The 26221-nt window shown below is 40.0% G+C and overlaps 1 protein-coding gene across 1 annotated transcript in view; it reads left to right on the top strand.

Annotated features, from left to right (window-relative positions):
• The window catches only part of ZNF827 (zinc finger protein 827), a 142674-nt gene that overhangs the window by 35891 nt on the left and 80562 nt on the right, over positions 1–26221 (top strand). The window contains 1 exon segment of the mRNA XM_009890753.1: positions 23718–24728. Coding sequence (XP_009889055.1) covers positions 23718–24728 — 1011 coding nt within the window.

Below are 26221 nucleotides of genomic sequence, written 5' to 3'. Positions count from 1 at the left end.
CCTCGGCCCCGACCTCCTGACCGCCCGCGCCGGGGCAAGTGGCGGCGTTTGCTGGGCCGAGGAACAATTGCCTTCATTGTGCAAATCGAGTTGCGCCTGTGTTAGTTGTGGTTTTGGGGTGGTTTGTGTTTTTTTTTGTTTGAGTTTTTTTTTGTTTTTTGTTTTTTTTTTTTTAATTTTTATTATTTTTTAAATGCACGGCCTAATTTGCGGTTCTTTCGGATTAATTTTTTTAGTTCAATTCATGGGAGGTTTTTTTTCCCTGATGGGTGAAACACGCACATGCTGTATGTCCCACACGAATGCCACTTTTTAATGCGGCTTGTTTTGTTTTACAGCTGAGGTTGCATTGAATTAAAAGCTCTTATTTGACAATAATAATCATAATATATTAGATAATTCAGGAAGAATTGCAGGACTACTGTTCTAGCCTGCGGTCCTGCAGATTCAGAAAATGCCTTGGAATCCATCGCATTCAGTGTGCAAATGCTATAAATGCTGATTTATTTATTTTTTAGCAACATGTTGCTTTAATGGGTACTCAGTGGAAAATACATTTTTATTCTACAATTTCTGTTGGGTTTAGCAATATATTTCTTAGAGGAACAGTGTGTGTATTTCATTTTGAAGTATTAATGACAGCAGAAGAATGTGCATCTAGAAAAAAGATGGCTAATACTGTATTCAACCTTAACTCTGCCCCATTGCGGGTATCACGCTGTGATTCACTCCAAAGTTATGTTACAGGTTGCTGCTGGTGCAGGAGTGCTCGCCAGTGCACCTGAATGATGTAGCATCCTACTGAACTTCTCAGTGATAGTTTGGATTCTGTTGCAATTGTTTGGGAAATAAATAGTAAGATGTTGATACACAGAATAATTTCCCAGTGCTACAGTGTAACTGAGCAAATGTAACTTGGTCTGGCAAGTCCTGTGGGCTCTGGTATAGCTTAGGTAGGAAGCTGTGTTCTCAAGATCTCTAGGCCTTAATTAATTTGTTATAAATTGTTATGTACCCTGAAATGCACCTGAAGAACGCGGTCACGCTGCTTGAAGTGGCAGTATACAGCTGCGGCTGACAGGACCCTGATTTTATACTTTTGTCCATTGACTTCGTCGAGCAGCCCTTGTGTAAGTTCAGAGGTAATTTCACAAGACTGCACTGCCAAAACACATGCTATGCCGAAGAAGATCTCTGTACAAGAGTTTGCTAAAGTATCAGACTGTTGCAACATTTTAATTTAATTTCAAGGCGTTGCTAGATATTGACACTTCAGTTGTTGAAGGAACAACAACAAAAAAAGGATTTGTATTATTTGATACAATAATACTGTGTTTTGATGGCATCTGCTTAAAAGGGCAGAGTTAAGGCTGAACTTCCAGTCATTGGAGTTGTTTACAGCATAATTTAGTTTGGAAGGGTCCTTTGGAGGGCGTCTGGCCCAGCCCTCTGAGGTTTTCAGGGTTCAATCAGGTGGATGGGCCCTTTGAGACTCTGATATTAACATGTATTCTAAGTGGAGTTTCCATGTGTAAGGAAGTCATTTTTTTGGGAACTGTTTAGTCACAGATGCCAGCACCACTTACACTCTGTGAAATACTAGAGAAAATGCATCCTTTTTAATTTAAGATACAAGTGCATGAGGAAAAGACTTTAGGAGTTCCTGGGTAGACAATGGCTCATTCATACCCAAACTAAATACTGTGGCAGTGTAGACTCAGTTTACAATGGCAGAGTTAGGTCCCTAAGTTAAAGATTTTCCCAGCGCACGTGTGTCTTATGATTACTTTTGGATGCGAATAACTCAGAAAAGTCAATTCATTTTCACTGGAATGTTTAAAGGAATTTTGCTCATTCTTTAGTGTGCGTGTGTTAGGGTTTTTCCCCCCTCCTTCAGCTGCTTTAGCACTTAGATATTTTTTCCCCTATCTATTCAGTTAGCATCCAAATCTTTAAAAATGTATGTATAAATACAATTTTACTCTGTTTTTCTTCTTCTTGTCACCTTACTTTCCATTCTACCTCACACTATTTATTTTTTTTCCTTTTCTGAGAATTCCTGAAAGTCTTTTTCCTCTGAACTGCACAAATGTGACTTGGAAGAGTTCAGCCTGAAAAGTAAAAGTTTTGGAAAGTTTTGAGGCACACAAGTAAATGTTTAAGAGCTAGACCACTACATTGCCTTAAGCACAGCAATCAATACTCTATGGGGTTTGATTCTACGTCGGAGGCTTGTAAGCAATGCAGTTTGTGAATGAACGCCACAATGCCATTTATACAAAGCTTGCATTTGCTGTAGAGTATCAGGCAGAATTAGATGCTACATTGAAAAGTTTGAACTACTGCTACTCTCTGAATAATGTGTTTAATGTGGGACAAACTGCAATAGTATTTTCTGTTGGATTTATTTTGTTAAAGGAGAAGCTGCAAAATTGATACAATACCAGTTGCAATATCAAAAGCTAGATATGTGATAACAAGGAGGCATAACTCTTCTTGCTTGCATGGTCAGGTGCAGTGTTAGATGTTCCAGATACTGAGTTGAAGTGTTAGGCTGTTTCTGTACAGTAAAAAAAAAAACAAACGTTAAACTCTGTGAAGCTTTTTATTATGTTGTTTTTTATTGCTGGATTGTATCATCAGAGGGTAAAGAAAATACTGTCAAACAAGTAAATTAACAATGATTTAGAGCTTCCTTCTTTTTTATTTCTACAGCTTGCTTCATTTGATAACTTTGTGATAGCATGAGAGGATATGTTGGATGGGTTTTTCAAAAGACTTCCCAATGTCAGAAGCACCTTTGCTATCATTCTGCATTCGAGAGTTGCCTTCAAGACAAAAGGCTTTTGCCAGGAACGGGAGTCTTTCTTTTTTAGTAGAGTTTATTACCTTACTAGCAGACATTGCATGTACAAGGGGAAGCTTTTAACGTATTTTCTATTTACTATTTTTAACCTCCTGCCGCTGCAGGGATCATGATATAGCTCATTGTCAACAAGAGGATCCATGTAGGGCAAATTATTATTCTTAGTATGATTAGGTTAATAATTTCATTGCTATCATCACGGTTGTCCTGGTGGTACTGTAATGCACCTCTCAAATGAACAGCAGCCTTTTCATGGATGGAGTAGCATTCACGTTACTCCACCTGAAAACACTGTTCTTATTTTGTCCCTCTCATGATAGCCAAGTTGTCACAGACTTTTCAGAAATAGCTTCTCCCTTTATGGGGATTCTTTCTGACATTTAAAGTTTCTGTCTTTTTAAATTTGTATGCTAATTTTATTTTTTTTTTGCCTTACACTTGCCTATACTACCCTAAGTCGCGTGTATAAAATTATTCAATGATCAATGTCTAAAGCCATTCAATGGTAGACTATGGCTTAGTGTTGTCTGATCATACAAAATATTGATAAATTACACTGGAGTATAAATTGAACTACGAAAGAGTCAGCACTGTGCTCATCAAGCTGCTTAAGTCTTTAGGATCTTATGAATTAGATTTTAGAGGAGGTGGGAGTGCAAAAGATTATAGAACAAAACCACAAACTTTTTAGTTGGCCAAACAGGAAAACCTGCAAGGTAGAGCAGTGGAATGAGAAATGTAAGAACATGCAGACGGAATGCATTTTTACTTTTAAATTTTAAAACGGAAGAAGAAAGAGTATGACTTAATCTTTGAAACAGAGTGATTGTTGTCTTCTTCATATGTAAGAAGGCAGGAGTAGGAGGAATTAAGTTTAGAAAAAAAAAGAAGAAGAGCCAGGAGGAGCTGGCTGTTCAAAGTGAAGTATTAGTAATTTCCTATAATTTAATCAGACCAGATCCCAGAGCAAGATAATGAGAGCATGACCTACAAAAGAGGACTTTTTGGAAGTTAAAAGGGTTTCTAACATGAAGCATGTGATTTGTCATGAAGCACCGTATAGAGGACTTTTTTTTCTTTCACATTGCAAAGAAATCATAATATAGACATTAGTTCAGATGGTTAGGGAGAGCTAATATGTCTTATGCCTGGAATCCTTTTACTGTTACAGCTGTTAAATTACTCCGGAGTCATGCTTGAAGAGCGTATCTTCTAAATAATATTTTGTCCTTTGTTTCTAGTATACAATTTTTTTGTTGCCTAGTTTGCCATTCATGGTACATAATTTGTATCATTTAAGTTTACATATACAAAACCCTTCAGGATGTATGGAGCCTAAAGTATCGTGCGTTTTACAAAAATAATAATATGCAAAAAATCTGGACTATAAAGTAGCTAGCAGTATGTAGTAGAATCCACTTTTCAAGATGGTGGGGAGAATTCTCTTCCTCTTTCCTTCTGACCCCCAAAGTAAAATTATTTTTTTATTATTCCATTTTAAAAAATGTTTTCAATGAAGAATTATAAATGATATGGGCTGATATGGGCATGAAGAATACAAAATGATATTGGGCTGAAGGAAAAAGAAAGCAAACTCAAAAAGGTGGATAATATCTATTTTCCCAAGGATTTTTTTTTTTTTAATTTGGTTAAACAATAAAACTCAGACTTGACTCAGTTGAAAACTCAGTTGAAAGAACTCATGCTGCAGGGTACAGTCAGCATTGGTTCTGCACATATAAACAGCATTGTGGCTACTTTAATGAAGGATTCAGCAACACGTATCCATAAGCTCACATGAGAGCTTGTCTTTTAGTTTTTCTTTGTTACAGGGTAACTTAAGATCACAATTATGGAAGCATTATGCTCCCAAAGACAACTTCTCTTTTCCTCACATACCTTCATTTACAGGCTGGTATCTTCTTTGGTCCAAATATTTTGGCTCCAAATATTTTGAATGCTTAGTCTGAACCTGTCAGCTTAGTAGTTAGATGTATTCCTTGAAGTTTCTCCTGCCTTTCAAGGGATTTCCTGCTTGTGGTGTCATTACACTGAGCAGTAGAATCCCAAGTTAAGCCTAATGCTAAGACAAGAGCCTGTTCCATTTTTCAGGTTAAGAATTCGCACAGATCTTGTTAATTCACAGCTTCGATTGATTTGGAGTTATGGGGGTATTTATTTTTTTTTTTTTAGAAGTATGCAGTAAGGAGAGAAAAAACTGTGCTGCATAAATAGTCCTTTCTCTTCTTACTTAGGCAGTAGGGATGGGAAGGAAAGAATGGGAGGAAAGAATGACTAGTGCTGACAGTACAGTAGACCAAGAGAGAGAAGTTTTTATGCAAGACTGATGATTTAGCTGCTGTTTAGAATAAATTGTGTTAAAAATGAAAGGGTTACCCGAGTGGTAGAGGTCTTGTAATGAATGGTTTAACCAGCAGTTTCCAAAAGCGAAATTAGGTTCCAAACATCTGCAGTGTTTCATTTCTTTTATTTGGGATGCTCTCTTACTAGGGTAGAAATAAAATTTTTGAAGCAACTCAAAGCAAGCTTCTGTCATCATCCCCTTGAATTCTGCATCGTCCTACCTCTAGAGACTCCATTCCTCAAGAAGGGCTTATAGCTCTGCTGGCCCTCATGTGGGGTTTGCTCTTTGCATGTGTTTTTCCTCTGTTGCAGGGCTTTCTCTGCAGGTACAAAGAATTCCTCCCTGCGTGGTCCTAAGTTTTATCTCTAAGTTTCTGTAAGCGAGAGGATTTGGCACAAGCTTAATTTAAAATTACAACTTTCTTTTTTAAGTGAATATTTTGGACATGTCCTGAATCTTAGTGCCTGTTAGAATTTGTAAGATGTTTTATCAGGGCAAAAATGAGAATTCTGTTGAATTCTTAAAAATAAATGGCAAGTAACTTTTAGAAAAATGCATTAAAAGAATTGATGCCTTTTTAACAAGAGTGTATTTAGCTTAATGAGTGATCCTCATGCGTGATTTTGTTAATGAACACAAGTTCTCTGCAAGCTACTTCTAGACTTCACTGTGAGTTTTGTAGTAATAAAAATAATTACTCATCTAAAAAAATAATTACTCATCTAAAAAAAGTATTTCTCAAAAATTAAAATAAGGATAGATCTTCCACAGCTAGATGATCGTACAGTGAAAAGTAGGTAAGGAACAGAGAGGGTGGCAGGCAAGTGGATTTGGGGAGCAGCTGGTGGTGTAGCTGTTTGTGTTTGCTTGCTTTCCTGAAGCATAGCCAGAGTTTCTCCCCTTAGAGATCACTGCGCCAAATCTAGACCTGGCAACTAGTGACTGAGGACCCATTTCTTTAGCTGTGTTTGGAGCAGAACTTCGCCTTATCTACCTCTGTATTTCTAGCACTTTAGCCCATGAAGAGCCCGTCTTAGGAACCGGTGTAAGCATAACGGCCTAGAGCTGCTCTAATTTCTGCTGCCCCCAGGCTCTCACCCTGCTCCTTGTTCTGGCAAGGAAGGGCTGACATAATCCTTTTGTCAATTCTGCGTTGCCAAAGGGAGTTCTTTGCACGGTGAATAACTCTGAAGGGGGCTCTTCTGCCCACCTTGAGGTACTTTTACATTGCCCATAAGGTCTAAATAGACTTCACCATAATTGTTTATATTGTCTTCCTGCACAGTGCTGCGCCACATTGAGATAACAAAGCAAGCTCTAAATAAGCTACCTTGTGTACGGGAGGCAGTTATCACAGCAGTCTACCCAGGTTAATTCAGCTATAATACTTGTGGGTATACTCAAGCTGGCTCAGATATCGCTACACAGCACTGCGTTATTTAGTGTAGACATACTCTCATGAGAATCAGAGTTGTTGTCTTTGAAGGCATTTACTGGCCTGCATAAAAACTGTTGGTAAAGCCCACAGAGTTTTCAGCCAAGAAAATCACTTTGAAAAAATAAAATCAAATCCCGCTGCCATTGGCACACTTGTTTGTTTGTTCAGCAGAAAAGCCAGTAATGGAATGGACATGAACAGGCGACTTCTCATTCGCTTCTAGCTATTCCTCTGCTTCTGGATTTTAGGTGGATTTTTGGGCAGAGTGTAGAAGCGGGTTGCTGCCATTTATGCTGTGTCTGTGCCCTAAGTAGCCATAGCATTAGTTTCTTGTACTAGGAGCTTGGCACAGAATCCTAAATCTCTTTAAAATAAGATAAGGTTTGAGGAATATCCACTTTTTATTCAGTGCTTGCACATTAATTGTGTGACCTCTGACTTTTCTTAAGGTTGAAAGCTGAGGCAGTGCCTTAAACAGTGTGTCTAGGATTGAGGAGTGCCTATTCCACGTGGAAAGGTCTGCTTCTGTGTGTTCACCTACCACTACGAGTAGCTTCCTAATCCTTTCTTATTTGGCTTTGCTTGTTAACCCCAAGCAATCCTCTCAGGGACAGAGAAAGCAGCTGTCTTTGGTAGCAAACACAGCACGACAAAACAAACACTTCTTGGAGCTTCCCTTAGATACGTTACCGTAATATCTTCCTTGTGGGAGGAATTAGAAACACAGAGAATATAATTTGCAATGTTTTAATCTGACTTTGGTTGAGAGGAAAAAATTAAATTATAGGGAACTAGGTTCCTGCGACACTTACAAGAAGGAATAATTTCAGTATCTGAAACCTAAACCTTTTGTTTCTGGACCAGTTGGAAAGCTAATGTGCATAAAGCACCTCAGGTGAGTAAGGGGGCAGAGGAAAATGGTAAATCAGGAGCACGTTATTTACCAAAAATAGAGCAGGAGAAGCTGCATATAGCAAAAAATAAACAGAAACTAGTAAAAAACAAAGGAGATCTTTGTTAAAGTAGGTACACTGGTCTGATGTCACCTGCTGTGGTTGAATATTGCCATACATACGGTTTGTGAGCTCTTCTCCCTTCACTTTGTAACCCCTTGGTAGAGGTTGTAAACACAATAGGGATAATTAGAGGCACTGTAGCAGCTTGATCTAAGTCTTCCCGTGTTTTGTTTATTGCAGCCTGTATGTTAAAGTGACATAGGGGTTTCTGGTTGATTTTGTTGTTTCTTTTACTTTATTGATCACTGGAACAATCTTCATAAATGTGTTCTAAAGCAACAATGCCGTATATTTAAAAAATCTTTTTCTAAGAGTCAATGTTAGTGTGGGATTTTCTCTTTCTGCGTTTTAATAACAGGGAAAGAAAGTTCACAGTATTTGCTGTCACTACCTTTCCAACTGCAATATTTATAATAATTTAAGATGACTTCACTGAGTTCCGCTTAAACATTAAGTCCTAGTTTAAAAATACTGTTCTTATCAGCAATGGGCCAGCTTCGCAGCCTTCCTCTGATGTCCCTGGTGCTGCTAGGGTGATGCAAAATGTTATGGAAGTTGCCTTGGCCTTCCTAAATGGGGATTCTCATTGCATGGGGATGTTCGTAGGAGAGAAATGATACCGTTGTTTCATACATCTTCATATCAGTGCAACTTAGAATAGACTGCAAATCAGAGATGGAAGGGGTCAGAGATGAAGCCACAGCTGGAACGCACTCAGATCTACTTATTGCTGGTTAACAGCCATTTCCAGCTGCTGTTGATAAGCTGAGTCTAAGTTAGAAAACACGAGGGAGAATTGGAGCGCTGTACAGGCTCATGCTGCATTCCTCCTTTGCCAAATACTCACATGTCACACAGGAGAGAACCTGGCCCTACGCATAAACTGAAGAGAAGTGTCTGGATTATTGAATATGTAGCAGTAGTGGTTCTTCTGAATTGAGTGGAATGAATTGCTTTTGTCAGAATGCCACTGGAGCTGTTGGGAAGTTGAGATGTCTTATTCGTGCTCAGAGAAGGAAATAATGAGCTGACCAAAAAAGTCAAAGTAAGCATAGGTCAGAATGTACAACAGTACATCATGCTATCAAGGCAGGCAAATGCAACCACTTCTTTGACAGTTTTTCAAACTCCCAATATGTTCTTTATATGAAGAGCAGCCAGCCAGACTCCTGCAGAAATAAAGAGACAGAGAGATAGGGAGAGAGGCTGTGTTCTTCTTCCTTCCTTAGAAGCTAGCTGGGTTAACTTTGTGCTCAGGAGATGAAAACCTCCCTTTGGCAAGCAAGAATTTTGCTCTTGCTATTTTATTGGTGCTGTAAGTTGTAACTGGGTTCCTTGGAACGGTTTTTGGGTCCAAGAGTTCCGGACTGCAATGACAGAGCTGTTGGGGTTGTATGATGTTTGAAGGCTTGGCGGGACAGTTTACAGACGTGAAATCTCCAGCTTTTTTGAGTTTTGTTTTTTCTTTTTTCCTGTGGCTCAACAGGAAGTTCTCTTCAGAGATTCTTCGCAGCTATTGGGAGAGCTTCACAGACAGCTTTTTTTTTTTCCCCCAGCTTTAATTCTTGTGCAGTGCTACTACACTGCTGAGGACCAGTTTTCTTCCTTTTTCTCTAAAACTACTTGTGATGTAGTCACTGCTTTTGTCACTGATAATTATTCTCTTTTTTCACCTTTGCCAATCAATATTTATGGTAAGTTTTCTAGACCAGCTGGAGAAGACTGGTCAGGAAAGGTAGGAAAGTAGAGAAATATCCTTTTTTCACTTCTGTTATGTCACTACTTTGTCAGGGTTACTCCCTGAAGACTACCGGCAGATTCAGAAGTTAGTAGAATTAGAAGTTTTTTTGAACTGGTTCAAAAGAAGACATAGCATGCCTTTAATCCATTGGCAGGAGGAGGAAAAGTGAAGGTTGCCATTTGTATTATAACCAATACTGTTGGCCTGGCTTGGGAAATTAGAGCAAGGTGCCATGGAGAAAGCGGATCAGAAATACCATGTTTTTCTGTAGGACTTCTGATTCCTCTTTCAGCTGAGTGCCTCCTGGACTTCTGTTTTCTATGGTAGTGATTAGACATCAGAAAGTGCTCCCAAGGATTACCTTGTGCATGAGAGTGACAACAAAATATTGTTTCCTTTTCCTTTGTTGTTTTTGTGTAGTGCATAGGAGTACAAGCCTGCTGTCCTAGGCATGTGTGACCCAACAAAAAGATAGTTTCCGCTTGAAAGAGAGCCTGTATTCTAATTAGATGTCATGTGGGAAAGATGCACTTGGCAGTTTCTCAGGGAAACCAAAGTCACAATAGTTGAGGTTGTGCATCTGTAGATCAGTTGTCCCTTGGAGGAACAGAGGTAAGAGGGGAAAAAGATGGGAAATGTGCTCCTTGAAATGACTACATATGTTCTGGATGTTGTTGTATGTTTTTACAGTGCTGCTGAAACCTTCTAAAGAGCTTTCCTTAAGTACTGAAGCTATGCTGGGCTTATGTTAGTCTGTCCCTGTACAAATCCTCGTGGGAGTTCTTCTCAATTCCAAAATTTGACTATGCCTTTGAAAAGATATAGGAAAACAGATCTATTGCACAGTCCTTTGTATTTAATAACTCATGCATGTAGAAGAAGGATGATATATCATTATCCTTTTGGTTTCAGCTTCTGTGTCATTAGTCAGGTATTTTCTGTTCTCCTTTTCTGGAAGCTCTTGCTGTTACCAGTGAGAGAGGAAGTATGGAAGGGGAAATTTTACCTGAGATCATGCACATCTACCTTGCCATAGATTTAATATTCCATTTTGAGCCCAAACCATCTCAAGGCAAGGTCAATGGCCTTCTGTGGTTTTCTCATACTTTCCTGGCACCTGCAAGGATTGGACTGTTCTTTATATTCCCACCAGGGGCACTAAAACATCTCTACCTTGAAGATGAAGTCGGTGACTGCAGTGTTTCAGTAGTATTTGCTTGTCTTTACTTTCCTCTGTATGTTAATGCTTTCTTCCTATTTTATAGGGGCGGCGGGAGCGTGTGGCTTGGGGAGGAAGGTGGTTTGGCCTTGACAGGATGAGCTGAGGGGAGACTGGGAACTTCATGCCCTGTGTATATGCTCAGCCATGCAGGGGGTATCTATGGACAGACAGCAGGTGCTCTTGCTATGGTGTTCAGGTGGGCTGAGGGAGCACTGAGGGTCGCATACAGAGCAAGAGTAAACGTGGAGACAGCGGCCTCAAATAATGACAGCAAGGAAGCTTTATTTTATGGAGCTATCACTTCAGTGTTTAGAAACCTTTTTTAAATAAGCCTGTTGTAATCTTGTTTATAGTAATTAAGGATTTGCTAGTAATTTAAACAGTTGGTTTTGGCAACGTACAGGTAGTCTTCTCGTAGGTGCTGGTAATGTAAGGATAAAAACATTTACACAAGAATAAAAGTCAAGGAAGCAGGTAATTGACCGATTTATCAACCTTAGCAGACAATTTTTTCTGATACATCATGGCAGCTATGGTAAATTTATTCTGGATTGCTTAAGGGCATGATCCTATATGGTGTGTACCACACATGAGGGCACCTACTTGAAATGAATGGGTGAAGGAGCAGGTAATCAGCCAGTGTGGTTTTGGTGCCTCGATTAGCCTTTTGGTCAATGGTTTGTCCCCTAGGAAAGTTTGAAATTGCCCTGCACAGCACAGCTGAGAGCACAGGTGATTTATGGCTTTTTCCTGAATCGATTCCTGATCAATTTTAGTCTTTCAGGTAATGTGAGAACTTTTTGTAAACTCATGGCCGTTCCCAGGCCATAATGCTAAATTGCAGTTGTGATCAGGGAGTTATTTATTTTCATTGCAGATTGTTTGTAGGCAACAAAGTGGCAAGTTTGAACACTTTTGTCACTTTAGTCAGCCCCTTTTCCCAGCTGACTTGAAACTTGCAACTTCTCATCCTCTTCCTTTCCAACTGTAAAGGTGACTAAAATCATGTTGCTGTTGTGACCCTGTCAGTTCTAAATTACTAGCCACACTAAAATGGGTTGCACGTATTGAGGGTAAATCAGTGTTACAATAATCTATAGCATAAACAGATCTTTATTCTTGGCCACTGTAAATTGCGAGGAACGTGAGGTTTCTTGTGCCTACTTTTCACTGTTGGGGTTGTGACTGTGCTGAGGCTTGCAGTGCATTTCAGGCAATGAAGGTGCATTTTGTCGCAGTAAAGAGTTGAGACAGCTATCACTGCAGCCAGTTGTGGGGAGGTGGCAGATCAGTTGCAGGCCTTAATTAAGATAAATTGTTAGCTGATGAAGGCACTGAGTAAGAGCAGGCAGTTTGTAGATGTAGCTTAAAAACAGAGAACATAGGTACGCAAAGTAGAGTGGACCACCAATTTTATTTGTTACCAAGTGAAATGAAGGTTAGAAAGCAAAGCTTTCCTGCCTTTTTTGGCTTGTAGATCATATAAACTGTGATATAAGAAACTACTATTCATGCTTAATGCCTTACTTCAGTTTTGCTATGGAAGTTTCTTTTCTTGGGAAGTGTGCGCTACATAAAAGTGATACAGTTAAGGGTGCTTTTCCCAATTTTCTTCTGGTGTTTGCCAAAGCCTTGTGGATACCACTGACAGCCAAGAAGAATATAGTTACTTTAAAATGCTTTGAGCCATCCAGTCAGCAGATAGTTTCTCTAAACCATGTCTTATGCTTAGTCTTTGTCTTGGAGACTGATCATCACAGCACCAAAAAGCATTGTAGGGTATCTAGAAAGAGATTCTGCTGGTCTTACTTGAGTTGTCCGAGGCAGAGGCTTACTTCTTTGAAAATGGATAAATTTCCTTTATTTCTGAGCCTTTTATTCCAGGTCATAGGTCAAGTTTTTGACTAGTTCCATGGTCATTCATATGTGCCCACCTCCTTTCTTGAAATCCATCGCCTTTTAAGGGATGAAAGGTATAAAGAACTTAGGTTGTCATTCTGTTTTTTTCTTTTAGATATCTTAATAACATAGTATTATCTTTCCATTTTCTCAAGCAGAATTGTCCAAGTGAATGGATCTTGTCTTCCATAACACTTGAACAGAACTGCGTGATGATAAATTGAGAGTGCTGAGTTATTCCACTGCTTGAGCTCATAGTGATTGTCTACTCTGACCATGGTTTTCCTTCCTTCTGTATCTCTTGCTTTTGTAAGTCAGGGATAATTGCAGCCTGAGATCTTGTCAGAAAAAAAATATATTATAATTCCGTATCTTGATGTCTTCTACCTAAAATATACAACAGAATACTATGACCTAGAATCAAACTACTACAAAGCAAGTAGTCATTTGGAAATAAGTAACTGAGCCTCTGGTTTGCAGATAGACTATGTTTAAGATAAGGCAGTTTTGTGTTTCTGCTTAGAATTTCCTAATAGAGACACTAGTTCTGTGTTCCACAAGCGACTTTTCAAAGAAGGTTTCATTAATGACCTGCCAAAGGAATAAAATCTCTTCTCATTCATGGAGTTAATTGTCATTCAAGGATGGCTTTAAAATATTTTGGATTCCTATATTGACCCTTTGGCGTTCCTGTGATTATCTCCCACAACAATTTGATCTGGAGTGGAAACTAAGTTCCCTCATTTAGAGATCTTCTGGTTGTAGCCAGCTTTTTCAAATTGTTTGCTAGAATTGTTTGGGGTTTTGTTTCTAATGAAAGCCCATGATGGAACTTCTTAAAATACTTCCCCTCCTTTATGAAGTAGGCTGAGATGATAGGTCTTGACTCTATATGCTAAGGATACTAGAAGTCTTGAGAATAATGTTTAACTCTTCTTATTTTGGAGGTGCCAGCTTCCATAGTACCTTTTGGTATTCGATACTTTCTCCCTGCAACAGTCTATTGCCATAGACATCTATCTAGAGCAAAACAAATGAACAAGAAAGTGAATTTTGACTAACTAGGAATAATTTTAAGGAGTTTTTAAACTTCCTTATAACTAAGAAAAGGTAGAATTTCTAATCACCGTACTGAACTTAACATGTAAGTGAGCCCACAATGCTAAATGTGTACTGATGCAAATGATACATTACCACTCCAGGTGCAGGGAATCTCTCTAGGTAAACTTGCACACGGACCACTTGAACCATCAAAGGCTGTTAAAGCTGATTCCCATTTCAAATAGAGCTGTGGGAATAACAGTTGATCTCCCGCATAATTAGTTTGTCCTTAAATTTATAATACCCTATCGGAGTCTTAATCTGATATCATAGCTGGTTTTAAAAGACCCAGGGAAGCCTGAAATTCCTAATAAGGGACTTGAATCTGCCTCAGAAGTTGCTGCCTAAAAAGTGTTTGGTTTTATAGCAAATGGTTTATCATATTCTGTTTTTTGTCAGGTAAAAGAAGTGTATTCATTTGGTATGCTAATGTACAGACTTCAGATTTTCAGTTGACCACATTCCTTTAGTGTATAAATCAGTCTGATCACTATCTTATGCTTTATGAAAGGTGTGCCCAAACTCAACTATAGGTAATTACAGGATGTTCGCAAGGGCCTGTGGAAGAAACTTTCAATAAGGCTGGCTGTGGTATTTTGCTCAGTCTCCGCAGAAGTGTTACAAGAACAACATCGGTACCATAAAATATGTTTTGTAAGGAACATGGTTTTCTGTTGTTATACTGGCACTTTATGTACTTTATGAGTCTGTCTTGGGGCTACTAGCCAGCCTTTGCAGCGTAAGCTGACTTCAGAAATATTTGTTTCTTTTGAAAACCTCAATCATAAAAATCAACTTTCTTTGTCTACCTTCTCTCCAGGAGTTCTAGGTATTGGTCAGGTCGGTTGATGATATCTTCTTGTGTAGGATGCTCTTTTTTGGCGTACCGCTTGAGAAATGGTCTTCAAAAATGTTCCCCTCCTCTAGGGCCATGTGCGTTCTGCTCTGTTTCGTGCACACACCTCAAGTTCTTCAGCTCACTGAGCCTCAAATAGTGGCAAAATGCAGCTAGAATAAAGTAATTCGAAACTGTAGTGAGACAAACATTACACATATATTGTTATACACATATTCTATATATGTGTACATATATATGTAACATTGTGTTATAGTGTAATATGTATGTATAACATACTGCTCTGCCCACCTACTTTTCAGGGTTGCTGATTACTGGGCCTCACTGTTAAGATACTATTTCTGGGTCTTTAGGACTTTTCTTCTCCCAGGAAGATGGTGCCAACCAATTCCAGAGAAGAGTGTTTTTAATTAGTGTCAGAAGAGTCTATGGTGGCCAACCCAGCTGCAGATGTCCCAGATAAGGCTTCTAAAGCAGCCTGCATAATACTGACGGCTGGGGCCATCCTGACGGCACGGGCCAGCTCTTCCCTGAGAGGTGCAGTACATTGCTGAGGTTTGGGATGGGAGGGAGAATCCTCTGGTGTTTTTCATTGACAAGATGTAGTATGCTTTGCACCCCAAAAGACCTCAGGAGACAGGTGGCTCAGATTGTTGTCTACTCCTCCTGCTTCTCCATTCCTGCCTCCTTTGCATGAGTTTTGCCCTGATACCTTGGCAGAGTAGTTTTCTACCAGATTAGTGAGTTGAAATTGGGTCACCAAGCAATCAAACAACAGAGCAAATGTAAGGGAAGGCACAGGACCACCACTTCCATCTGTCTTGAGCTTTTGTCACCTTAACAATGTCTTCTAATTGCACTCTAAGGCAATGCCTGTTCATTTGGTGCTTAAAATCTCTGAGTCCCAGTGGAAGCAACACTCCTCAAACACTGATCCCAGAGCTACTAACTATAACCTCTTGCCTAGAACAGGAGAATAATTCATCTGTCTTGGAGGCAAGATGTCAAACATCCATCCTACTAGGAGTTATCTTTTGAAGAACTTGTTTTGGGGGAGATCAGACTTCTTGTCATTATAAGGTCCTATGTTGTATTCTGTCAACAGCCCTGAGAGCCTACATCAACTAGTGACAGCTCAGGAGAAACCATGTACTTCTGTCCTCTTGCATAGATACTTAGCTAATAAAAGGCGAATCTTTTTGGCAAATAATGAAATGCACTTGACACATTTATTCTGGGGCTTGTGGCTGAAAATAAAAGGTCCCTGTCTCTGTTTCCCATCTCCCACAAAATTCTCCTTTGAAGGAAAGGATACAAAGACAATTTTATGTTGTCTGTGACAAGCTTTTTCAGTAATCTATCCTGCTTCCCTTCTTCCTTAGAAGAGTCCATCACACCTGGATTCTGCCTTTGAGAGGAAAGTGAGGTGCTGTACATATATTTTGACCTTCTCTGGTTGTCTAGCAGTTGATAAACCTGAATGCATGGCACTTCTGCACATTTACAGTTGTTTGTGCATATGGGCAAAGCATCTTGAAGAGTTCCAGTTATTGCAAGGTAATTAACTTTCTCTAATCTTGTTCGTCTTGGAGGCCTTTTTTAAAAAAGCAGTACTAGAGAAACTACTAGGTGACTATTCTGGAGTTTTCGTGTAAGTGGATTTTTTCAAAGTCGCTTTAAGTTAGGGATAAAAGTAGAGGATATATGCCTTGCCTATAAAAGCTATGCCTTTCTTTTCTCCTCTCCTCCTTCCCTCCAGTTAGGAAAATCATTATTTTAGAAGATGTGGAGATGAAATACAGAGTCCTACCTAGGGCTTCTTTTCCTGTCTAATTGTGTGAGTATTTTCACACATCTTAAACACAGGGGAGAAGGACAGAACAGAAGAGCTATGGCTTTTTGGCAGTTCCTTCTTGCAGCTGTGCTGCTCTCTCTAGGTCAGCTTGCAGTAGAGAAATTTGGTTCAAGCACCAGCAACACTGCTAAACCATTTTGTGATGAGGTCAAGAGTTGAATAATCATCCCGTTGATAAGTGAGCGAGCCAGAAATTCCATTCAAAGAGGACAGTGACTTTCTGTGCTGCTTACCTATTATAGGTCACAGAAATCATGAGGGGAAAATGGGGGACTGAGGGCACTCTAGCACATCACTGTTTATGTAACTGTGACTTTTAAGTTTTATTTGCTGCTGTTGATATAATAAGGGGAGTTAAGGCAGGCCTTTGTGTCTTTATTAAAATCATGATTTTCTTGCAAGTATCCCTATGGGAAAAGCAACGTAGCTGCTGCTCTGGATATATAGTCGAATCAGATGTGGCTGTAAGTGCTTTTTAGAGGTGGAGCCTGTGGGGTGTTGGTGCACAGTGTGTGCAGCTTCTCTGAGGTGGTCCTTCAGCACACATGTCCACACAGGTCTGGTTGGTGTGGGAACCCACAAAGGTTGCTCACCCCAAAGAAATGACATTCACTTTTTTTTATTTGAAATGCTTAAAAACCAGCCTGAATACAAAATGGGTAGTTTGCAGGTAGCCTGGCTGTGAGCAATCTATATAGGATACCACAGAATAGACTTCCCAGATGTGACCGCCATGTTTAGGCCTGTGCAGGCTGCTTTCTGTAGTACCCGGTTGTGAAATCAGCAAGGGTTTATGTGAAGCTGACACCCAGAGACAATGTGAATTAGAAAGTGATGCAATATTAGCAAGTGATCTCTTGTAATTGTTTTTTACCATTGCTAAAATGATGCACTTACACAGTGTACATAGTTTACCTAAAGGTTATCTACCATATTCAGGCCTTATTTCCTTCATTCTTTTCTCCTCTGTATTATCTGGTCTGAACTAAATCCTGAGGTGACACTTTTGTGGCTGATAGTTCTTACTGAATGTGCCGTTTGCAGTTAGGACTTCAAGTTCCTCTCTCCTAATTTCATCCTGGAGCTTATCCAGTATGGCTTCTGCTTTCCTTGTTCCACTAAAACTGTTCTGCCCAGGGTGGCTAGCAACCAGTCTCTGGCAAATTTCAAGGCTTCCATGCCAGTTTTACTTACTGGGTTTGGCTGAAGGAAGTGAGCATCCTCCTGTATTCAGGTTCTAAAGGGCGTAAGGTGGCTGACTGTTGCAGAGCTAAGATGGAGACATTGTGGGCCTGTGTTCTTTTCTTGAACACACAGCAATCATGTGATGGGAAACTACTCTTATTTGGATGTGATGCTGATGGTAACCTGGGTTACAGCACCTGTAAAGAGATGGTATTCTGAAATGGACTGCCAGAAGGAGTGAATTTTGGCCTGTGGCCTGATCCCTAAAACTTGTTTGAGAGTTCTAAGACAGCAGACAGGAGTGAGTAGGATATGGGAAGCCATCCTGGAGGCCAAATATAAACACACCAGTTTACTATCTGTCTCACCTCTTCCTTGCCCATGACTAGTTAAATGCCTTTACAGTTGTCTGTGCCTTATCAGTTGTCAGCTGCTGCTTCTCTTCATTCACTCCCCTTGTCTTGCTGTTCTTGATAAAAGTCACATGAGGCTAAGTTCTAGGTTGTTCAGGTGTTCTCTTCCTTATTTTTGATGCATCTTCCTATTTACTTGGCCTTAAACTGGTTGCTCATCTGAGTCAGTCTGTTTCCTCAGAACTCCTTATGGATGGCTTACTACTCCATTTCAGTTCAATGCATCATAGAATCATAGAATGGTTTAGGTTGGAAGGGACCTTCAAGATCATCAAGTTCCAACCCCCCTGCCATGGGCAGGGACACCTCCCAGTAGACCAGGTTGCCCAAGGCCACGTCCAGCCTGGCCTTGAACACCTCCAGGGACGGGGCATCCGCAGTTTCTCTGGGCTGCCTGTTCCAGTGCCTCACCACCCGCAAAGTGAAAAACTTCTTCCTAATGTTTAATCTAAATCTACCCTCTTCTAGTTTAAAGCCATTCCCCCTCGTCCTATCACTACATGCCCTTGTAAAAAGTCCTTCCCCAGCTCATCCATTTAAATTCTTTAGGTATCTTTGCAGACCTCCTCAGTTCCCTAGCATAAACCTATCACTTTACCTAGACCTACTGAAAGAGCTAGGATTTAGTGCTTAGCACAAGGTAATACAGAGAATGGTTTCTGATAGGGGTTAGAGATGAAATAAGATAAGCTGCTGGGGGAAACAAATTAGGACCTGGGTGCCAAGTAGCCAACAAATGCAATTGTAACTTTATTTAGACTGACACAAACTTGAATGATCATATCCGAAATCCTTATATAGATCAAGATATTTGATATCAAGATAACAAAAATGAAGTTTGTCTCTCCTGTCCCTTTACATCTTGGTCCTGTAGACTGCCAGATTTTTACTTGGAATGTAACTGCTGAAGTTAGGGCAATCTTACCTTATTTATCTCCTCAGCAATTTTCCTGTGCGCATTTCTTTGAAATTATTTGATTTTAACTTACTTCTATATTTGTTTTAATTTTCATTCTGTAATCCCATAATTACAATTTCCATATGTTTCATATCACTGTAGCATATGGATTTGCAATGTTAATTCTGTATTGAAGTTCTTTAATTTACTCATTGCACTAAATGATTAAAGTGAAATTTTGTCCCTCTCGGCATGAAAAATCTAGTCTCTTAGGAGTGGGTTCCTTGGCTATAGCCTCTTCTTGGATAATCTCTGGTCGTCCTAATGGTGTTGTGTCAATCATCTTTTCACTGCCCATATCTGTCATTCAGTGCCACAGCCTGGAGACTCTTCCCTTTTCCATGGGCTGCACAGATTTGTTTCTAGATCTAGCCTGCTACATTCCTATTTCTCTACTCCAAGTCCTACAAAGTGGAACTGTGGATCATCTCACACTTGCCACTTTCAGGAATGGCATGTGTACATTACATTGGGTACAGTTAAAGTTTCAAGCATTTGAATTGGATGGCTCAGTATATAAATCAACAAACATGTTTGTCTTTCCCAGCTTTCAGATATAAGTAGTTTGGGCAAGTTAATATTTACATTTCTATTGATATCAGGGTCAAATTGTAATCGCCATTCTAAGTAAAAGGTCAGGTGCCTATAATGTTAAGTAACATACTTTGGGATCAATAATATTTGTCTGTCAAACTGATCTCTTGAAGAGGAAATAGAACTTTAGAAACAAGCAGATGAGTGGGCGAGCGAGGGAAACTGGCACTTCTTCAGACAGTGCTTCTGCACGCATTGGGGGCTTTGCCAGAGATTGTTTGATATTGGGCTACATCAGTGGCAGTAGTCGCCCAACCGTACTTTGGTGCCTTTTGTCATTGCTGACAGGAGTGGGAAGTACTTGTGTGAAGCTCCTGCGTGCTGTGTGATGAGGTAGTCCCAAAGCATGCAGGACACCTGTAACTTCTACTAGCCTCTGCCAGCGGCACATGGTTTAAGAAGCAGTTTGCCCTCCAGAACTGCCATGGAAATCGGGGAAGAAAAACATTGACAGGTCTTGACTCTTGAATCACGTTGAGAAGAGGCAATCTGATGAGGAGTTACGCAGTAAAAGTTGGTGAGATTAGCCAGGTCTTTTTCCAAATGAAGTCAGGGAGAATTTGCCTCTAGCCCTGAAGTTACCTTTTCCTGCTGTGCAACTTCCATGTTGTTTCTTACCCATGTTTAGCATTTCAATAGAAATGAAATGCCATTAGATCAACGTTGATAAGTAATTCTATAATAACAAACTGTGGTATGTTTATGGCAGAGAGAAGAAATTTAAATGTGGTATTACATTTCTATTCCTAGCTTTCAAGGACTTCTCACTGGAGCTCCTTAGTGGTGTTGGGAGAGGAGGGAAAAATGTCACGCAGATCTGCTGCCACAGATGTGAAATACAGCTAAGTTTCTTGACAGACACATGGAGGTTGGCTCCTGTTTTAGACAAACCTGTCCTGGGTGTCCCACGAACCCTCTGAGTTCTGAGAGAAGATTTTATATAACTTGAAATCCTAGGAAAGTTGGTGGATTGGGCTGATTTCTTCTGGAGTACTCAAGCTTGTTTAAACTCACAGGCTTACAAGTCAATGTGGATAAAATCCTACCCTGAAGGCCTCGAATGGCAACTTTGCTTAGAAATGAAATTGCCAGGCTTCACTGTTATGCTTCTAAACCAATTCACTGCTGTTTAAAAGGAGGCTTGACTGAGCTCATGATAAGACACTGGTGCTGGCTTTTTCAGGATTAACCTTACAGCCTTAAAATACAGTGGACTTGATACTGCAGCAACTGAGGGAATTACTGAGAAGAGGAAAATTAGAACTGTCAGCCGTGAGAGGTCTAGTTTCTGGGTATGGAAAGAAACTGCGCTGGTGGAAACAAAAAATCCAGCTGGCTTTTGGGATAGAGATGCTGCAAAGGAAATTTGCTCTTTGATATGGAGACCACTTGGAGATTTGAGTGGTTACAGGTAGATTAGCAACAGGAGGGGGAGCTCTCACTGCATTACCCAAAGAGGAGGGAAATTCTGGACTTCATAGCAAGCCTTTAAATGAAGAGTACTGCACTCCTGGTGCTCCCTGTCAATAAGATGTTGGTGGCTGCTCTTTATATAGGCAGGACCAATGGAGAATGTGCATGTCTGCAAACAGCAAGGAAATCCATGTCCTGTTCCGATCTCTTCCGTTATTGCTACCTTATTTTTATCATTCTGGGCATAGTGTAGTTGTGTTACTGTCAAAGAAAGCTGTATTGCAGCTATGCCGTAGCAGACATAGTTCCTTTCCCTGCATCCTTACCATCAACTTCAAATACCAGTGTCCTGTTTCTCAGCTACTGTGAATGTTGCCCGAGATGTCAGCTTTAGAGAGGAGGGAGAGGTAGTACAAATACATGTGGGACATTACTTTTATGATTATAGCAAAAACTGGTGCAGGTAAGAAGAAATAATTTATTTCCAGTGCAAGTCAGATGAACAAGATTGAGAGATTTGTAAAACAATATTATTTAACTGGTATTTTAAAGGCTGGTTGTGACTAGGAAACGTATCGACATTAAGAAATTGAGGTACACAGCAAGGAACAGAGAAGTTTGGGGGTTTAGTAAGCTGGAGATTTCTCTAGAACAGAAACCCATTTCCTCTTGTAACCATTTACACTTAAATATCTCAAACTGTAATTTTTGGATGACTTTCTGAGTGAAGGGAAATGCAGTTCTCCCACCCTATTTACGGATGGGCAGCAGAGACACAGAGAGAGTAGGGTTTGCAGGGGATAAGAGGGGTTGTTTTAACACAGACAGATGTAAGCAGACATATGGATGTAAGCGGTAGAATGCAGGCTAGCTCTGGCTCAGAGGCGGTGTAGTGGTGTCAACTCTAGGCTGTGTCCCAGAGGATGTGCCCTGCTCTGAGTGTATTGGTTCAGGCAAAGTGCCAGTAAGATGCTTTTTTGGCTCCCATGCGTGCATCTGGGATGCGTGGACGGATCTCTCGTCTGAGTGCACCCAACTGTACAGACATGCCTCAAGTTACTTTTTAGTATTCACAGGGTGAAAAGGGAATACATTTGGTACTCCTTTAACCCACATAAGTGCTGGCTTAACTGATTAGCAGCTATGTTCTTTATTTGAATGTGCATGGTATTGGCCTTTATGCGCATGTTATTGTTAATCTTGCTGCATCTGTGATGTTAACTTGGATAATATAAAAATAATTTTAGGTAAGTGCTTTGAGTTTTGCTTGGCTTTTGTTTGTTTTGAATAGGAAAGATGCTAGCCCTCTTCTGCTTGAATTACTAATCTAAGGTAACTGAACATTAGTGAATTTTTTTCCAAAAGGTTTTGAGTAAAAGGAACTTGCTGTGAGAGACTATTCCTAATATTTTGTATATAAAAAAAAAATTCTTTGTATTCAGAGTGTATGTTGGTATCTCTACACTCATGATGCATTTGGCTGGGTTTTTTTTCGCCTCCATAAATTCATTGAATCAAAGCAATAACGTAAATCTAAGTTTTTATTCATCAGCTTCTCTCCAAGTTTCGTAATTTGCTGGAATTAAATAGGGAATCTGGGAATAATACACGATCATAGATACAGTACATATCATGCAGGCTTATTTCCAGAATGTCAGTGGAGGGTTATATTAAATCCTTTTGTTTTGCTGTAGCATGATTACAAAGATTCTTTTGTAGCTTGGGACATTGAGTCTAAAAGCAAGAAATGTGAGAGGTAGCTGGCAAAAGAAGATAACATGAATTTAATTCTGGCATTGCTGTTGTTCTTAACTATGTTCTGATTGGCCACCAAGATCTGCAAAAAAAGTCTTTGTCATGTCTGTATGACTTTGAATACCTATCAGGAAGAAGAGCAATCCAGGGTCACAGTGCTTTAAACACTGTCAGTTAGGTCTCAGGAGAGAGTAGATGTGTTGCAGTTACTGGAGAGGAGAAAATGTAACTAACTGCATTGAGACCAACGCTTTTTTTTTTCTTTCTTTTTTTTTTTTTTATTTTCAGATTAATTAAGTTTAGTTTAGGATGGTCTTTAGAACTTTTACATTAATGAAGAGTGACAAGCAAATGACAAGCAAGTAGTGTCTGTATAAGAAGAAAAAAAAACCAATATAGGTTTTGTTTATGTGATACTCCTTTCCCAAACAGTTGGAGAGGTGAGAGCTTTAGCCTGCATTCATATATTAGTCATTTCAGCTATTCAGGAATGAATTGTGTATTATTGGTACAAATTTTATTTTATTTTAGATAGGGGTCACTGCAGGATTGGGCTGAGATTTACAGTCACTGGAAGAAACTGCTTTGAGTAGCTACACACCTGATCCGCTTTTGAAGGCGCGCCTGTCCTAGCTGTATAAAGACACAAGTATCCAGTAATTTCTGGGCCTATTAAATCCCCGCTTTATACCACAGAGTTCATAATATTTTGCAGGATGTACTGCCTATGCCAATAATGCAATATTTACAGTATATGACTATATATTATGTATATGTATATTGTTGCAGTTTTAGCTATATTAGTTACACTGACTGAAAGATGACTGACATGACATGGTTGTCTTCAAAGAAAGACTTACTCATTTTCAGAAAACTTTTTTCCCCTGGTCGCTCAATCCAGGCTGATGCCAAGTCTGTGCACTTTAGGAGGATGTTAGGTGACTGTTCAGAAGGATCATGCAGAGGCCAGGCATGCTTCATGCTAAGAAGTTATTTTATGCAGATTTGGGAATAATACTGTTGGTTTTGGTTCCACACAGATGGTACCAGACAGGAAGAAGTGGAAGGTGAACTCAGTGAAGAAGAACGCTGGTTTGGAAATTCTTCAGAAACTCCTTCAGAAGCATCATATGGAGAAGTCCAGGAGAACTTTAAGTTGTCTCTTGAGGACAGAATTCAAGAGCAGTCCACTTCCCCGGATACTTCTTTGGGAAGTGCAACTCCTAGCAGCAACACAGCGGAGCTGGGATCCATTGAAAATGAGACACTAAGAGACACAATACAGAGCAAAGAGCACCTTTCTCCTGATGTCTCATCTCTGTGTGAAGAAGAACCTCCTGGTCCAAATAAGCCACTGAGTAGTAACCTGAGGCGTCTACTGGAGGCTGGCTCCCTCAAGCTGGATGCTGCTGTTACAGTCAATGGCAGAGTTGAGTCCCCCGTAAATCTTGGCTCAAACCTCTCCTTCTCTCCGCCTGCTCATCATGCCCAGCAGCTAAGTGTTCTTGCCAGAAAGCTTGCTGAGAAACAGGAACAAAGTGACCAATACAATGCAAGTAGTCACTTTATATGGAATCAAGGTAAGTGGCTGCCAAACTCGACCACCACCTGTGGTTTGTCCCCTGATTCAGCTATCCTGAAACTGAAAGCCGCAGCCAATGCCGTTCTGCAGGACAAATCTCTTTCAAGGACTGAAGACACTATAAGATTTGAATCCTTTTCCTCACCTTTTAGTTCTCAGTCAGCCAGCTCCACGTTAGCAGCTTTATCCAAGAAAGTGAGTGAAAGAAGCATGACTCCTGGGCAGGAGCACCCGCCTCCAGCTAGTTCTTTCCTCTCTCTGGCTTCCATGACCTCTTCAGCTGCCCTTCTCAAGGAGGTTGCTGCAAGGGCTGCAGGCACCCTGTTGGCTGAGAAGAAGAAATCGCTGGTTGCTGAGGATCCCCTGCAGCTTTCAGAGATGAAGCAAGAGAAAGCAACTCCACCACAGTCTTTGGAATTATTGTTACTGCCAGTCCCTAAGGGAAGAGCATCCAAACCCACTAGTACAGGTATGGATACAGTTTGAGCCGCTAAGTAGTATGTATTTGGTTTTTTTATAGGCTTATATACATCTCTTCCAATGGGTCTGGATTTGGTTTGATTCCATGTATTATGAGAATAAGAAACAGGTACTTTAGGTAAGCAATAGAAAAGCTTTTTAAAATGCCACTTGAAGACCAGATTGTCTCAAATGTCTCCATATTTGAAAGATAAGAGTGTACAGTTCAGTACTTTTTTTTTATTATGCCATACAATGATATTTCCCTCTCTAACCAAGTTCAGAATAAAGCCACAAAAATATTTAATGGAAAAGATCAAAGAATCCCTGTTAGGGAGCTCACAGTATCAGTGAGCATGTACAAAACCAGTGCTTTTGAAATACTGGACAAGGGAGAATTCTCCCTCCTGCTGTCTTTGTCACAAATGGACTTTTGTATAATCGCTTACTACCCTGTCCTAATTTACCAGAGTATATTATTATGTTGCCACTTTTCATTAAATTTTTTTGCAGCAGTTCAGTATTTTACAATCCTTTGTCATTAAAAAAAAAAAAAAGGTGAACTGCATTTCTCTAATTTGCTCAACAAGAACCATTTTACATTTCTGACTTCCCTCCACCAGTTCCAGCTGTTGGCAGTCAAGGAATTAGGCTTATAGGGAATAAGAAGAAACAGTCATGGTAACAAAAGCTTTCAAGAACTGGCAAGCCATGCAGGGAAATTTAAATGATCTGTCTTCAAAATAAGGAAAAACAAGGTTTCTTTCATCTCTTTCTATAAAAAGTTCACATCATGGATTTGTATTTCTGGTAGAACGTACAGCTTCGGGTGTCATCAGTGTTCTCCCTGGAGTGGCATTCTGCTGCAGTGGGGAAGGAAGCACGTCCGCTATCTTCACAAGATGCACAAAGTGGTTCAGTATATTAGAGCTTTATCAGGCTGAATTTTATCAGGAATACTAGCCTGACTGTCCAGGCGTAGCAAGCCAGTGCACAAACATGAAGCTTGACATGGGTGTTGTATAATTGCACTGCCATCTTTCTGACCTAGCCTTTTTGTTTAGGGATATTATGAGGTCTGATCTGTCCCTGTGCAGCTTTTGGTAAAAACTCGTAGTGTAGAAGCTATTGGATGGAGAGCTATGCTCATTCCTGCCTTGGAAGAGGAGGGGGAGGGATGTGATGAGGTGCAGGCGGTATCAGTTTTTTGCTCTGAGTTACATGTGTTCTGCGAATGTTTTGCAGGTGTGTTTTGCCAAGGCAATTCAAGTGGCAAACTATTATTGGCATGGGCCTGTCCTAAGCTTTTCATTAGTTTAGATGAAGTCCTTTTTGGAGTAAAATAAGCTAAACCAAGAAAAGGTCCTTTTGTGTGGGAATAGGAGTACCCACACTGGTTACACCAGTGTGACTGTGGGCATTAATTTAATGTAACTTTCCCCATGAGGACTGGACTTCATATAAGAAAGGCAACAATGTATAGAGAAGGAGTGAGGTTAACAC

This window comes from Charadrius vociferus, unplaced genomic scaffold (genome assembly GCF_000708025.1).
Source record: "Charadrius vociferus isolate BGI_N301 unplaced genomic scaffold, ASM70802v2 scaffold178, whole genome shotgun sequence".
In the NCBI taxonomy this organism is placed as follows: Eukaryota; Metazoa; Chordata; class Aves; order Charadriiformes; family Charadriidae; genus Charadrius; species Charadrius vociferus.
This window is presented reverse-complemented; position numbering and strand designations above follow the sequence as displayed.